Source organism: Gouania willdenowi, chromosome 5 (genome assembly GCF_900634775.1).
Source record: "Gouania willdenowi chromosome 5, fGouWil2.1, whole genome shotgun sequence".
NCBI classification, from domain to species: domain Eukaryota; kingdom Metazoa; phylum Chordata; class Actinopteri; order Blenniiformes; family Gobiesocidae; genus Gouania; species Gouania willdenowi.
The window spans coordinates 31,018,879-31,035,337 of record NC_041048.1 but is presented as its reverse complement, the minus strand read 5'-3'; the positions used below and the strand labels follow the sequence as shown (position 1 = coordinate 31,035,337).

The 16,459-nt window shown below is 36.7% G+C and overlaps 1 protein-coding gene across 10 annotated transcripts in view; it reads right to left on the bottom strand.

Annotated features, from left to right (window-relative positions):
- LOC114462798 (band 4.1-like protein 1) overlaps nucleotides 1–16,459 on the bottom strand; it is a 131,622-nt gene that overhangs the window by 56,023 nt on the left and 59,140 nt on the right. For all 10 annotated transcript variants that reach the window (XM_028445797.1, XM_028445802.1, XM_028445803.1 and 7 more), the window contains exons 2-4: nucleotides 13,200–13,317; nucleotides 8,125–8,292; nucleotides 540–644 (exon numbers count right to left, since the gene is read on the bottom strand). In XM_028445797.1, the coding sequence (XP_028301598.1) occupies nucleotides 540–644; nucleotides 8,125–8,292; nucleotides 13,200–13,232 (306 nt within the window). In that variant the 5' untranslated portion in view covers nucleotides 13,233–13,317. The remainder of the gene's footprint in view (nucleotides 1–539; nucleotides 645–8,124; nucleotides 8,293–13,199; nucleotides 13,318–16,459) is intronic.

Sequence of the window (16,459 nt, the reverse complement as noted above, 5' to 3'; positions counted from 1 at the left end):
CTGAGTATTCTTTAACCACTGGTGGAATGGATTGTTGAAAACTTTATTTTAAATCTTTTTTTTTTGACAACATGGACATTGTCAAACCAAGAGTGGACTGTATTGTACATGAGGTATAGGTAGGAATTTAATTTGTGCACCTAACCACCTTCACATCGACATTCTATAACACTTTTAAGAAAAACAAAACATGCCTCCAATTTAAAAAGCAATTTTCTACTCCATTAACACTATTTTAAAACAGATAAGGCTTTTTACAACATAATTGGTACAGCTAGCCTGGATGACCTAATTATCTAATGACATGCCTTCAATTACATACACATTGAGTGTATGTAATTGACTACTATTTTAGCCTTCAGAGAAGCTAAACACTTGCAGAGCCAGAGCCTACTTGTTCATAACCAGAATGAGCATTCGTCTTTGTGTAGTGCATCCCCATGAGGGTTGAACAAGCCAACAAGTAAGAACATGGAGTGAGCAACATGTTTATGCACTGAAAAGTCCCATAAGGTTATTACTGTGTACTGTGTACTGACCTTCTGGGATTCTGTGTCGGCAAAGGTCAGACCAAAGTAGTCCTTCTCCAGCAAGTTCAAGTGCTCACACACCATGTCCATCAATGTCTGTCCTTTAGAGTGCTTCTGTTAAGACAGTAATACAAAAAACACAAGGAGAGAGTAAAGGGTCAAGAGAGAGGTCAAGTGACTGAAAATGGATATAGTTCTACTTGGCCCACTTGATACCTAATAAGAAAAAATAACCTACTTTAGGTTTTTTTTTAAGGTTCTCTGACTATATGCACTAAAACAGTGGTTCCCAAATTTTTCACAGTCCTGGGCTGTACCCCGTCAGACATTTAACCTGAAGCCATGTACCCCCTACTCCTGCACAGCTAAAAAAAAAAAACAATAATGCAATGTCATATACAATGTAGCCCTACAGTGAAATATGTCTCTGAATTTTTCCAATCCTGTTGAGGAATAATGTATAATAAATAAATAAATCTGTAAGCACACAATGAAACATCTTATTCATAATTATCACTTGCTTTTTTTTAAATTTAATTAATTACTGGCATTTTCAGTGATGAACCAATCTCTTTTTATTGGAAAATGACATTTTCAAACATTTGTTGATTGAATATGTACCAGTAATACAACAAATTGATCAGCATGAAACTGTGAAATACAACTCGCTACAACTAATGAGAAGGGTGAGGTTGAGAGGATGCACAGAACTCTGCAATGTTTGGCTGAATTTCATATTTGTGCTTCTTTGTTGAGATTGTTTCTCTGTCTGAGGCTGGATGACTGGGCTCTGCATCTGTAATTTGTGGTAATGCATGGAGGCTGCTGACTGCTGGTCGATTTTATATTCTAGTTTCCAATGTTGTCACACTGTTTTTATTCACGTACCCCCATGACAATTTGCATACCCCTGGGGGTAGCTTCACCCCACTTTGGGAACCTAGGCACTAAAATATCTCAATGACTCAGCATTCGGTCACCATCAGGATCAATTTTAACAATGAAAATGGGTGAAAAGCTTAAAGTTTATTATCCAGGAAGATGGTTTGTCTGAGTTAATTAAATTTGTGACAAATAGATTCAAGGTGATTCATACAATTTAAAGGGTAACTACCGTAAACCCCATTTTTTTTCTGCTGAAAACAAATGGTTTGCGGCATGAAGTAGTGTTGTTACTAATTGATTCTTATCCAACTCTTGACATTTTATTCAAAGTATTCAAATTTGGCATAGTCCGACGACAAGGTAGAGCACTGCTTTGTTGCTATTGTTACTGTTATTGTTGTTGTGAGGGGTCGCACATGCGAGTTAAGAGAAAGGTGGGGCGTTGACGTAATCGTTTGCAGAGTGTGCGTATACGCCATCCGCATGGCGACCCAGCGGGTGGCGTGGCGTTCACAGACTTTCCCACTCTGGGACCCCTTTTCAGAAGTTATCATGTTCGGCTTCCAAATCGTCATTGCCGTCTGGACGCAAGGCTTAAACGATAAAATATGTGACCGTTTAGACTACGACCCGTCTCCGTGTGAACCTAGACACACGTCAGCCAAAATCAAATAAATATTTTCCTTACAGACTGAAAGTCCTATCAATCACATTTACACAGCGAATGAAAAGTTGTTCCTGAAATGTTTAATCTAATAACCAAAATATGAAAACAGTTAATCTCAGCATCCAAACATCAATAACACCAATACATACAGACACAAAATCATTTGGAGACATAATGTTGAATAGTGTATGAATAATTTATATTATTCATCCTGAGGTTCACATGTATATTTCAATGTCATTTAGATGTTTTTATCAATTTGGCAGCAGATAGCTGAAATGCTAAATGTTTAACAAGTTTACTTTAGATCCACAGCTTAACCTTAATGAGAAGTTGCAGCCATTGTTCCATATCCATCATATCGACTCATCTGATTCTTTGATGTTGTGAAAGTCATTGAAAATGCTCTCGCCCACTGTAGTCTTTTTTTTTTCTCTCAACAAAGCCAGGAATAGGGAGAGAATGTGTATTATTTAGGTCATCTCTAGAGTTTAAACTAGATACTTTGTGGTAGTGACTATTCTTCAAGGGCTCCATATAACCTTATACGTCACATAATGAAACATGTACAGTGATGCAAACTACATGTAAAATAGAAGGTTAGAATACTAAGATTTTGGTGAAAACAATAAAATACTCAGGCAATGCCTTTGTGATCTACTGTTTGATCAAGTGAGACAGTCCTAAGTAGTGCACGCTAGAGATGGGCGATATGGACTAAAACAATTATCCCGATAGTTTCTGGTATTTATCACGATAACGATAAACATCACGATAAATAAAAAACTATAAATAAATAAAACAATTCCCAACTTAAAGTGTAAACAGGTTCCTTACAAACACAAATACATTTGAATACATCAAAACTAGACACATTAAAAAAAGGCTACAATAGCTGCTGATTCAAATGGTTTATGAGCTGATATTTTATGGAATATATTAGTGCATGTGGGTCACTCTATTAGTGTTATTGTATGTAATTCATTTATTTCCTCACTTAAAATGAAATTATTTTCTAAAAAAAAAAAGCACATGAAAAGCAAAAATAAATCCAGTGTTTTTACTGCTGATGAATCTTGTTTCATTCTAGCGCCTTGCATGGCAGTCCTGTCCCACTGGTGTGTGAATGTGAGAGTGATTGGGTGAATGAGCTGATGTGTAAAGCTCTTTGAGACTGCTTCAGTGTGGTGATAAAGCGCTATATAAAATCAAGTCCATTTCATTCAATTGATAATGAGTTACATAAAGTTATGGTTGATAAATAACTCTGATTTCCTATAATTAAACAAACATTCAGTATATTTTGGTGTAATAATCTCAATAGTTACAGTAGTCTAGACTCTAATGGGACCAGCTATAAATAATATATGAATTTATAATTAATAATTAAAAGATATTGCGTTTCACAAGTTGGGACGGATGAACAGTGACATTAATATTATGCTAACAATACTTTTTTCTTTGTGTTATTTGATTCCTATTCCTAGTGGTTAAGGACGCTGGGCTTGTAATCGGAGGGTTGCCGGTTCAAGCCTCACCTGGGCCATCACTGTGGGATGTTGAGCAAGTCCCTTAACCCCGAACTGCTCCCCAGGCGCGGCAAAATGGCTGCCCACTGCTCCTCAGGGATGGGTTAAATGCAGAGGACAAATTCCATTAATGTAATAACATTACATGGCCAATTAAAGGCGAGAGCCCCAATTTTAATCTAAACACTTTGATAAGAATGACTGTATATTTTTAATATAGGCTTCAAAACTGTTTTTTTTTTAAATAATTTTCGGTTGGTGGTGTGTTTTGGGATGTTTTTCAATGAAAAAATGTACCTTGGCTCAAAAAAGGTTGAAAAAACTGCTTTGAAGGTATTTGGACTGATGACAGCTATGCAGCACATAAAATATCCAATAATATTTTCAAGCATTGGATGGATGCATAAGTCTAACACTTAAAACATACTGTTTATTATATTTTCCCACATGATATCTGTTACTCTTGAAGAGCTAATATGAGGAGAAAGATGGAGGAAGCAATTACTACAGAGAGAGATGCAGTAAAATCGCTCTGCTAGTGATTGCCTCAGCCATTATATCTGTCAAATTTGGCTTTTTAGTTCAGCACAAAGGGTGGGAAGGCAATAGTGGGGATTTCTTATAAGCTCTGACAATGTCAATCAACGAGTAACCGACAGCGACACTGCTGCAGTCTGCATGCAGGACATCAAGGCAGAATTTAGAGAAACAAACAAAGAAAGCAATTTCTGAGGTCATTTAGCAACATTTCACAATAAAATCCTAATCTCAGCTGGAAACAGGAAACATCCCTGACACAACATTGTAAAATTAAAAGTAATCTAAGATTAATTTGTGCTCAAAATAACCTTCTTTCATCGACCTTAATAATTTACACTTGCATGAAAGGGTAGGAAAGAGTAAGAGTGTGCTGCCTTCTACACTGTCCTGTGACTACAGGGAAAGCGCAGGAATGGAAAGCATGATCCATGACACAGCACCTCCAAAGAGATACGGCTGTTTACCGCCTTAGAGCAATGCTCCTAATAACTCCCAGAAGCACAACAGGGAGACAGACATGACAAGCATAAGGTTCCATCGCAGCAATCCCAAACAGGAAGCAGCAGCATGTGCCTTCACATTCCACAGCTCATGTTAAATCTGAGGCTGCTTTGTGACTCTTGTCTGGTTTTTTGAAAAACCTGTGCAAAAACAATGCAAGAATGATATGAAAGCTTTCTTCACCATACTGATACCACTAAAAGTTTCATGCACTTGTCCATAAGTATCCTCAGGAGTTGCTCTGAATAGCATTTCTTTTTTATTTTCTCCTCCATTGCACATGCTTGCATAACGATAGATTTCTCAACACCCAGTTAGCAGCCTGTGCACAGGGCAAAGACAGACAAGAAATAAGTCTTTCGGTAGAGTTATAAACTTTTTGGGCCTGTGCTACAAAGCTAGATTTCCTCTTATCGCACTAACTTCAAGGATTTATTCGATGTGTGGTGTACTACGACGCTGACTAACGCCTTAACGGGCCAAATCACCATGGTAACTATAGGCTGAATAAGTTCTGAGCAAGTACAAAAGTCCTCCTGACTAGTCAGTTCTCTTGGAAAATTACCTGCCCATTCTTAGAAGATCCTGGTTGGTGCAGATCTGACAGCTATGCTTTGGAAAGAAACATTGTTAATGGATAAATGCAATCCTGTCATTTACTGACATCCTTAAGGAAAGACGTAGATTTACATCTGATGGACTGCAGAGCGGGCGCTCTCCGTATTGCAGACGGATCAACTCATTCATTCTATCATTCATTCATATATACTATATAGCTATAGTGACGCTGACAGCATCAGCAGAAACATACCACAATGTGCTCTCATCCCAGCGTGTGTGTGATAAACTGAGGTGAGTAAAACTGATCATAGCGCTGTCCGTTTATCATCCAATAGATTAATATTGTATAATATCGCACTTTAATGCATTAACAATGTTGGCAGCTTCCTGTCTGCATTCCTTCCTTCCTGCTTATGCTGCAGCTACAGTGTTGTTTTTGGTCTGAATTATTGATTCTTGATGAATTCTTCATATTTTTAAAGAATTATTCCTCAATTGTGACCTAAATTGCTCAACACAGTTTCTCCATGTTTGTATTTGGTCTGACGCTGCAATCTCCACCGCCATCACTGGAGCACACATGTTGCCAGGCTGAAATTGCCTTGCTTAACTAAACATATCTATATTTTCCTTTGTAGTGCAGGGGCTCTCTGATGGAGAATGTTTGGTTAGGTGAAGCCCACTAACAGAAAGATATCCTGGATATACTTATCCACCTTCGTAGTACAGGCCCTTTATGTCAACATAGAACTGCCATAATAATATGAACACCAGATTGCTATTTTAAAGGGGACATATTATGCTATTTTTCACCCATCTCCATTTGTTCTAAGAACCCCAAAAACATAGTATTTGAGGTTTATTTTCCCAAACTTGGATGTTTTAGAGTTTTAGCCCTCTGAAAAGTGCCTATCTGAGCAGTTCTAAAAATCGGACTGTTTAGTGGCCTATTTATGCATATTCATGAGTGGGCGTGTCTATAGACACTGACTTTGATGCCTCGCTCTTTTATAAGGAAAATCAGTGATCACCAAAGCAATTTTATTGTGCTATCCACACACTGTTGTCATTGTTTTCAGCCAAAAAACTGCACATTAGAGTAAAACACATGGCTGTTTAAACGGCTATTGTTATTGTGAGTCTGTCTCAGCGCTTCAGGGTTCGTGTTCATCTCACCAGCAGCAGCACTCATTCAAACTCTCACCAGAGTGTTAAGCTGCTCTCCTAACTACAGAAATAGTGCATTTAAGGTGACAATCATTTGTTTTGTCCAACCGCTGCGTCGCATTGTGTCACAAACACATCAGATCAAACAGCGATGCAAGGCGATATAACAGGTACTAAAAATGTGTCTGCTCCCTGGTGCTACACCAAACAACAAGATGCGTTGGAAACCACAAGAGCGGAGTACACCTTCGCATGAACAAATAGTGCTTACACTACAGTGTATGTTCACTGTGGAGGCGCGGCACCGGCAGCAGGCAAGTTCTGTATTTCGTTTTACCGGAAACCGTCACTCCTTCGCTAGCGAGAAAAACAATGGTGGACCTTCGCAATGGTTTTCATCAGGTTGGGGGTGGAGTCCATGGGTGGAGATACCAGCAGAGGGGAGGGTATTTTCTTTCCCAATTTCACTTGTGACGTCACAAATGTAGACCATTTGAAACGGAGCACTTTTCTCTTAGACAGACCACAAACAAAGGACTTCTTGGATTTATTTCACATTTTGTGTGCCATGTGGAGACTCAAGTTACCTCATTTGTGTTCAAAAAGACTGCTAAAGAGTTTTTTTCATAATAAGTCTCCTTTAAAGGTGGGGTCCAAAGTGGAATAGATCATACTGAAAATTAAAAAGAAAAAAAAAGAAATGAAATACAAAATATTCATTTGAAAATTAAATGACAAACAAAATGTTCTTAGCATATGAGCATGAGGTCATTGTAACTGATTGCAACTGATTTAAATCAATGTTTAACCTTTTTTTAAGACCAGAGCCGGTTCCCACAAGGTGGTTCCACATACACTATCCTAAAAATATGCCTGAGCTCCAGCCAAACCAAACCAATCCTAGTGTGGACAGATCTCAACGTTGGATTTCAAAGCAGCTCATCACTGAGAGGTTAAGGCTTGTGTAGGCACGTCCACGCACTATAATTACATTGTTGTGAAATATGCCAATTTTATCAACTTGTACTTTGATATCAGCACTTTTAAAAAATAAATTCCTCTATCGCTGTGAAAAAAATATACAAAATATATAAATAATAAAATAACAGAGGCCGTTCGAGTTAACCTCCCTAATAATTCCCATTATGATTCAGAGTGCAACCATCAAATATGTATATATATGCTCATTTTAGTAAGGGGAACTTCATCTCTCCAGAAAAAAAACATCCTTAATAATTTGTCCTTAAATTAAAAAACTTTATTCAAAAATGTCACACCACATCTTTTTTTGTGGTTGCATTTCAGAGAGTCATCAGTTCCAGACTCAACATAAACATTCAATCTTACCAGCCTCTTGAAATATATATATATATATATATATATATATATATATATTTTTTTTTTTTTTTTTATATAGAATAGCAGAAGTCATTTTCCCTGTACATAAAAACCAGCACATAGACTTCCTATTAATGAGGTTTTGTTTTTTTTGTTTCTTGCTAATGTTTACCCCTTTGTGTTTAAAATCGCTGGGGGTCTTCAAGAAAAGAAGTGTGACATTTCTTTGGTTTTGCCCCCTGCTAAGAAAGAACCCTCTATTATTCTTTTTGACTGTGTAATCTTCCCTCTGTACTCTGCTGCTTAACACGTGCCACTGCAGGAAAACAGCAACAACAACAAAGGAGTGAAACAGAGCATTGCCCAAAGCATGCATCAAGTGCAAATACTTTTTCGCTACACGTACCTCAATTTCCCCTTCGAACTCGGAGGAATCCAGCAGCATCACTTTGAAAGGGATGGTTTTTAGACGCTTGGAGCCTTTCTGAGGCGATTTCAGGTTCTTGTTTGGTGAAGTTTTCTCAGACATGTCGCCTGTTTCTCTGTGGTCATCCATTAGCCTCAAGTTATGTTCCTTTAAACAGAAAAAAAACCAAAAACATATTACTCCAAAATCTGTGAAATAACTATATATAAACATTAGAATGAGGGCACTTCTAAATGCTATAAAACCTTTTCACATGTTGTAGCTGGACAAACATTATTGCTATGATCGCCACAGTTTAGTAGAGCCAATACAAACTTTATGTAAATGGTTTTATGTAGGATTATAAACTTTAAAGCAACATGAGGTGCCTGCCAGAACCTGCACCAAGTGTCAGACAAGACAGGTTTTGAAAAGACACTGAAAGTATTGTTTCTATTCGTGTTTTTCAATTGAAAACATTTCACGTCTTTATTTTATGCTCAGCATAAAAGCAAATTATAAAAGGAAAACACTCTACTGTAATTATTAAAGGGATCCTCCACTGTTGTAAAAACAGTAAAGGATCCTTTTAACCATAAAAACATAAAAGTGGAAAATAACAATTTTTAAAAATCAAAACTTAATGTGTGCACTTCAAGGTTGTGTTTTAAAGCCTGCAAAGCTGTTGCAATATCAAGAAATATTGTAAGTAAAGGAGAGTGGCAGATATTTTTTTAGGCTAATTAAATTCAATACAAAAATAAATTAAAAAAAAACAGACATTTCACATTTATTTAATTTAAATGTACACTGTCTTTCTGTTTTGGATTTTCCAAACATTTAACATGTTTTCTCCTTGAAAACCTGCTCTTCCAATAGAGTAGGTGTAAAGCATAAATCACCACATGTTGAATATTTATCCAATAATCGGGAGCGTGAGTCGGATAAGACAGATTAGTTAATGTGCTGCACAATAGTGATTCTGCTGTGATGCACTGTACATCTCAATAAACTCAAAAGAAACCATTAATTTAAAGCGAATATTCTAAATGATGAAAAAAATCAAGAAACAATCATGAATTTTTCAGTCTGAGCTCCAAGCCATCATTTTACATGAACTGAGAACACTTTGTTGCACTCAATCTTGTGAGATTTGAGCATACCATTTCCATTTCTGAAGCAATGAAAAATGAAATTATTCATAGGATGTAACAGTTACAGCTCTGAGTAAGAATCTGTTTACTGTTGTTGATCAACAAAGTTTAGACAACTGAGGGGTATTCCATAAAGCAGGTTATTTTCAAACTCTGAGTATGTTCGGGCTCAAATGAGGCAAACTCTGAGTATTCCATTCCTGAATGCGAAGTATGTTCTTCTCTAAGTCTGTTACCATGGCAACATTGTACTAAACCTGCTCCCTGGCAAGTTTTATCAAAGAAACCATGGGCTTCAACGTGGCTCCGCCCACCTAACACCGCTTCTGAACACTTTAATGAACCTTGACACTCTTTTCTGACACACATTAGTAACATCACACACCACAGACATGCTTACATCATTACTAATGTTGTGTTGCTTTATTTATTTTATTTATTTTTTGCAAACAGTAATTTTCTTTATAAGATAAGAGGTTGATCTGCATTAAAACATCTACTGACGTTTTTATTAAAGTTCCCTGGATACAAACCAGTGGATAATGTAAAGGGAGAGATGTCAATTTAAATAAATCCACTTTTAAGGCTCGATTATTGTTTCATACTGTAATACAGTTTGATCTAGAGACCATGTAGTTTTGAATTTATGTTGGTGCAGTGAATTACACTGCTCTTGGAAGCTTAGGGTTGCCGGTTTGTGTTACGCTTCAGTCTTTTTTGGACGTCGAAATGACAGTACATTAAAGATCAATATAAATGATGCGATATCAAGCAGTAGTCACTGTCTTTATAGCCAGTGTAACGGGAGGGCTCTCTACACAGCCATCCTATGCTGCTGCCACATCTCCTCAGACACATTTTATTCATATTATTCACCGCTCGTCACGTCACTGAAGCGATAAAGTGATGAAGCGGTGTAAACGCACCTTTAGAACAGGCTCATATTCCTCAAACACTTACTTATTTCACCCATCAGGGTGAATAAATCACTCTCTTCCGGGTGGTGACCATGGTAGTTCGTGTAACCTTTGTGCGCGTCAGTAACCCAAGGTTTACATACTCAGGGTTGATTAACCCACTTCATACCAGCTGTAATGAAATCAGATACCCAGAGTTTCCCATCGCCAGAGTTTGTTAACCCTCCTTTATGGAAAACCCCTCAGGTGTTATGGTTTTGTCAGAGCACATAGTTGCTGTAGAAATTAACTACGGCAGTGGTTCTCATACTTTTTGGGCTCTTGTACCCCCTTTCTCTTACTTTTGAATCCAAGTATCCCCTTATGTCCGACTACAACATTTTAATCGTGAAAAAAGAACTATAGAGCATAATGAATAATGGACTTGATTTATATAGCTCTTTATCCCGACACTACAGTAGTTTCAAAGCGCTTTACAATATCAGCTCATTCACCCATTCACACTCCAATGGGACTGAGCTGCCATGCAAGGTGCTGGTCAACCACTGGGAGCAACGTAGCGTTCAGTGTCTTGCCCAAGGTCTCTTTGACACATAGACCGGTACAGACTGGGATAAACCACCCAACCTCTTGCTTAGAGGATGTAAATAAGTGGAATGAAACAGTATTTAGTGCCTCCTAAATATATATATTTTTTTATTTTCAGTATATTTTTCTCTTATTTTATGTGTTTTTGTTGTCATTTTTGTGTGTTATTTGTATTATTCAAATTATTATCTCTGTGTGTGTGCTTTTGGTGTCATTTGGTTGTTTCTTATGTCGTGACTTGTTTTGTATGCTTCTCTGTTGTTTTTGTGTATTTTTTACTGATCTTGTGTGTCTTTCTCACATTTAGTGCATCTTTGTTATCGTTTTGGTGTTGGTAATAGTAGGTATCTTTCTCTCTTTGGAAGTATGCTTCAAATCTAGATGACCTCTTATTGAGCAAACTTCCGGGATTTAATCAGTGTGTGTTAGACTACAAAACTTGCTAAAGCTTAATCACTATGGCAATTAATGCTGAACGGCTAACCTGGTCACAACCAGGTTTGGCTCTGGCTTGGATAATAGTAAGTCCTAAAGCCCCGCCTCCTGACCAATCAGATCTCTTGAGAAAATGACCTGCCCATTGATAGATCCTGGTTGGTGCAGATCTGACAGCTGCGTTTAGGAAAGAAGATTATTAATTATAAATGCAATCCTTTCATTCATGACATCCTTTTGGAAAGATATAGATTTATAACTAATTTACAGTCATCTGATGGAGCCTGTGTGTCAATCCATGTGCGGCTGAAGTCATTAATTAATTAATTCATTCATTCATTCATTCATTCATTCATTCATTATTTATGCTGGGGCTGACATTATCAGCAGGAACATGCACAATGTGCTCTCATCCCAGTGTGTGATAGAGGTCTACTTGAATAGAAACACGTGTGTGCTGTGATAAAGTTTAGCTGCAGAGCGCTGTCCGTTTATCATCCAATGGATCAATATGATAAATAAATAATCTTGCACTTTTGCACATCCACAGTGTCAGCAACTTCCTGCCTGAGTTCTTTCATTTCTGCCTTTTCTGTAACAACAGGGTTGTCTTTGGTCTGAATTATGGACTTTAATTATTCATCTTTTTAATCTTCAGCAACCTGGTCGGTACCAAGTTATGACTTGGATCAGATCTGAGCGAGTATAAAAGCTCCCCCTCCTGCTGTGCCCTGCACTAACAGTGTGGCTCTTCACCGTCATCATGGATTTATATTCATTATATTTGTTTAAGATCATAAGCTGTTCCTCCATTCATTATTGTAAAGATGAACAAATGATGGAAAACAGTATGTTCTACACTACAGGGAGTATTGAAAGCAATGCAGAAATATGGCTTTGTTCAAGTACATCATCAGGTCTGGTGTAGTTTAGAGGCTTTTAGCAATTTCTTGGGGGCCCAAAATAATACTAAAGCAAAAAACAGCCAATACAGCATTTAAAAGAAATTGGGTTTTTGATTGGTTATGTTCCTTTTATGACTTCTTCCTGGTTCCTGGACACACTGGATGCTCAAATAAAAAAAAAAAACATGTTATTGGCACTGGAAAGAATATATATAAAAAATACTATGTATATGTCTGTTAGCCACTTCATTCAATTAGGATTAAAGTGGCTAACTTTCAACTTACCAAACTGTGCAACACAGTTGGAATCAAACAATTAGATGTTAGCCTTGTATGGCTGACTCTAAACATTACTAGCTAACCCATTACCACTGGTTTAGCTAATCAGTGAAAACACTAAGCTAATAGCTATATCAACCCATCACATGAATTAATATTAGATAAGTATAAAGCTGAAGAATAAAACTTTGTTATTAATTCATGTAAGAAATGTCTTCAGTCATTTTGATAAAAATGATATCATTCAAATACATGTAATATCCGTTTTCATGTGGGCATCGCCATTTTGATTTCCGCCAATCAACGTTCATATTATCATTTTGTCGTCACGTCAGGCTAACTCTTTATATTTATGCTCCCATAGTAAGTCTATGGTGAAATAGCATTTCAATCTGACGTTTTGGTTAGGTTTCATTCTTTTCTTTGGACATTTTGATGTTATTGCAAAGAAGATGAAGAAAATTCAAGAGGACAGAATTTGACATTAGGATTTCACTATTGGCCATCTTACACTACAGATCCACATGTCTTCTAGCTGAACAAGGAAGACACCTTAAAATGGGTAAATCTACAGATGCCAGTTAGAGGTTAGTGAACGGTGCACATGCTTAAGTAATCATGTCACAGTCTGTCAAACATGTCGGCCTCCACATCCGTGCATTTAAAACTATTTTTATTACATATGCAGCTTCTTAATCACCTCCTATTCATACTAGTAAATGTTACATATAATAGTCTTTCAGTTGAGCTGCCTTAGTAATTTGAGATGAGCATCCCTTTTAAGAGTCCGTTCTGACCTGTTTGGCCATCTTGCTGTCAGAGTCGTGCATCTCTGCCGTTGCCCCCTGTTGGCTAGGAGGTCTTCAACCCAGACGTCTTCACCTTTCAGTGCTTCAATGCTTCAGTATCACCAACCTGATGAGAGACAGATATAGATTCAATGTCAGTATCTTTATAAACAGAGAACTTGCTAAATGACTAAACAGCAGAAAGTGGCACAAAGAATTCTGAGAAAAAAAAAAGATTCAAAATTGAAAATTCATAACATCAATATATCCGGTTAAAACTAGTGATGCACCGAAAATTCGGCCACTGAAAATTTCCGGCCGAAATAGGCCTGAAAGTCCATTTTTGGCCAAAACACTTTTCGCCCCAAAACAACCCGACCCAAACAGGATGTCGTGATGATGAAGGCAAACAACATGGTCAGCACACGCTTGTCTGAATATGGGCCAATGCATATGAGCACTAAATTGTCTTTTAAACAAAGGTTGAGAAGGAGCATGGAGTGAAAACAATGAAAATTTATGATTTATGTTTCTGTGTCACATTGACGCCATTTCTTCACACAGTCCTTGGTGGTGGGTTCTGATCTTTCACCAAGATCCTTTGCATTCATCACGACTATTCTTGTTATCCGTGTTATAAATATAATTACTTGAATGTGGGAATAAAGCAGCGTGCACAAGAAATGATGCACCCCACAAAGGGAACCCGCTTGGAAACAGAAAAACAGAAGAGGAGGATATCAGAGCTGACAGTGAGAGACTGTCAGGAACAGATTTGACTGTAATAAAGCAGAGAAGTTACTCTTCATCAAAAAGTTAAATGCACTTTGTTTTTTTTATATCAGATGAGAACATATTAAATTTAGCAGTCCAGTCAGTTATTGGCCTGTTTTTATTGATTTATTCTTAGTAGCATTAAAATGTATTTATACAATTGCAATGCTTTTATTTTAGTGAGTGTTAGTACACATTCGAAGCCATAAATTCAATGGTACTAATAATTGGCATCATTTGCATCTCTAGTTTTAAAAGTAAAGATGGGACTACTATCATACCTCAATTACAAATTTAATTTCAAACATCATCGCCAAGCCATATAATAAACATTTGCTTAGGTCAATCTCTGACATTAAAATGATGATAACTGCAGAAAAAATAGTAAAAGAACCATTGTCCAGTTCCAGTTTACTCTATGTGAACTGTGCCAAAGCTGTTCATTGAATAATAGCATAAAATGTTCTTGTCTATATCAAATTAATGCCAAAAAACTGTGGCGATTAAACTTTACAATTCATCACTGTAACCTCACAGCTTTGATTATTGTAAATATCTGTATTATAATTGTATATTTGCATTATTATTATTGTTATTCATTTCAATTTATTTTTTTACTACTGTAATGTGTGTGTATTTAATCCTTATTTAATTAACAGTCTTTCAAGTAATCATGTAAGTTTTTTCTTCTCTTTCTTTCTTTCTTTCTTTCTTTCTTTCTTTGTTAAACGTTTATTCTTTTATTTGTAATAATTCTTGACCGGCTGTAACGCAAATAATTTCCCCCTGGGATAAATAAAGGACTTCTGATTCTGAGGCAAAAAAAAAAAAAAAAAAAACGCCTTCCGCTCATCCTGCATCCTTGCCATAAACTGGCATGGTACCTTTGATGGCAAATTACAGGTGTGTTTGGTAATAATGACTTTAAATCCAGTTTAGTCAATTTTCCTACACAGTAATTACTGGGACACATGAAATTTCCTTTACCAATACAGTTAAGCGGGGAGGAAGAATTGACTGTTGTTGAAAACATGGAAAAGGTTATGTGTTAATTATTTTCTTCAGTATTAAATGTCAGTAAGGAATTAACGTGCTTCTTAATAATTGTGTATGTGTTATGGATGGTATGACATGGTAATTTATTAAATAGGTCAGACTGGAAGAATTGGTTAGATTATTTGCAAAAACCAATTTGGTGTGTCAATGTGTTTGATGTATAATGCAATATTTAGACTAAAATGGGTGTTAGTGACAGGTACAGACACGTATTAGCAAATGTACACACTTAAATTGATAGCTTACAAGTTACAGAAGGGAGTCCATGCACACTCTGGAAAATGCTAACAGTTAAAAGCGTGACTTGCGTCTTATTACATTTTGGAGTTTACAATAGATCTTTAGTAGTAAGAATAAAAAAAAAAATAACATTGTTCTTTATGGAAAAACTTATATATTAATACACATTTTGTTTTAATAAATTACTACAAGGCAAACACAATAGTTAATAATAAGTTAAAGATTGAATGTGTGCTAGCAAAAAAAAATAACAATGTCCTTCAGGACACATTCAAACCTGAGTGAAGTAATTTGCTTAGCCAGAGGTAGCTTTCTAGCATAGACTTATGGATGTTTTTTTTTTTTGTTTCATATTGCAGATTTTAATGAAACATTATGTGTTGAAGTCACTTTATGTAGCTTTAATTTTAATGTCTTGGGGCCCAAGTGGGTTGGGTACTTTTTTTTTCTTGTTCTTAACACAAAAATAAAAATCACTGCTTTGTCGACTATTTGAAGAAGAAAAAAAACAGCAGCACCTCCCCCACAGAGCTTCTCACTGAATGAAAGTATTTTATATAAGGTTGGTGGAGTTGAAAAAATAAAGTCTACACTGCTCTTTACCTACCAGAACTCAAAATAGACTATGTGAAATACTTTTTGCAATCCAAGGACTTATTCTATAACTAACACGTTGGTAGATTTCCCAACAGACCAAAAGATGTTTTGAACCCTAATATATGTTCTCCTTCTTTCCTGACCTTTGATTAAGGGAAGGCATGGCACAGTGCATCGGAATGATATCTGCAATATCGCAGATGTTGCCTGACAGCATCAGTGACCTTGTATATAATTCAGACAGTATGCGACCCTGGAGGGCCCTGTGTTTTGTAGTAGCAAATCACATCCACATAATGCATCAGAGGACAGTGGACACCAGACCACCAAGGCTAAAATGCAACCGGCTCACACTGGTTCACAGCAAAGAGTGTGCTCTCACAAACTCCAGCAATGAAATATTTGACATATTGCACTTGAAAAAGAAAAGGTAACCCCTCCTGTATCTTTTTATCACAACAACACTGTCCCATTATTTACAATCAGAGCCATTTGGCAAAAAAAAATAATTAGACTTGAATTTAGTAGTGGTGGGTCTGGGCCGGGCCTTATTTTTCTATACCCACTAAATAATCTGATTTTTGTGAATCATTCTAAATCAA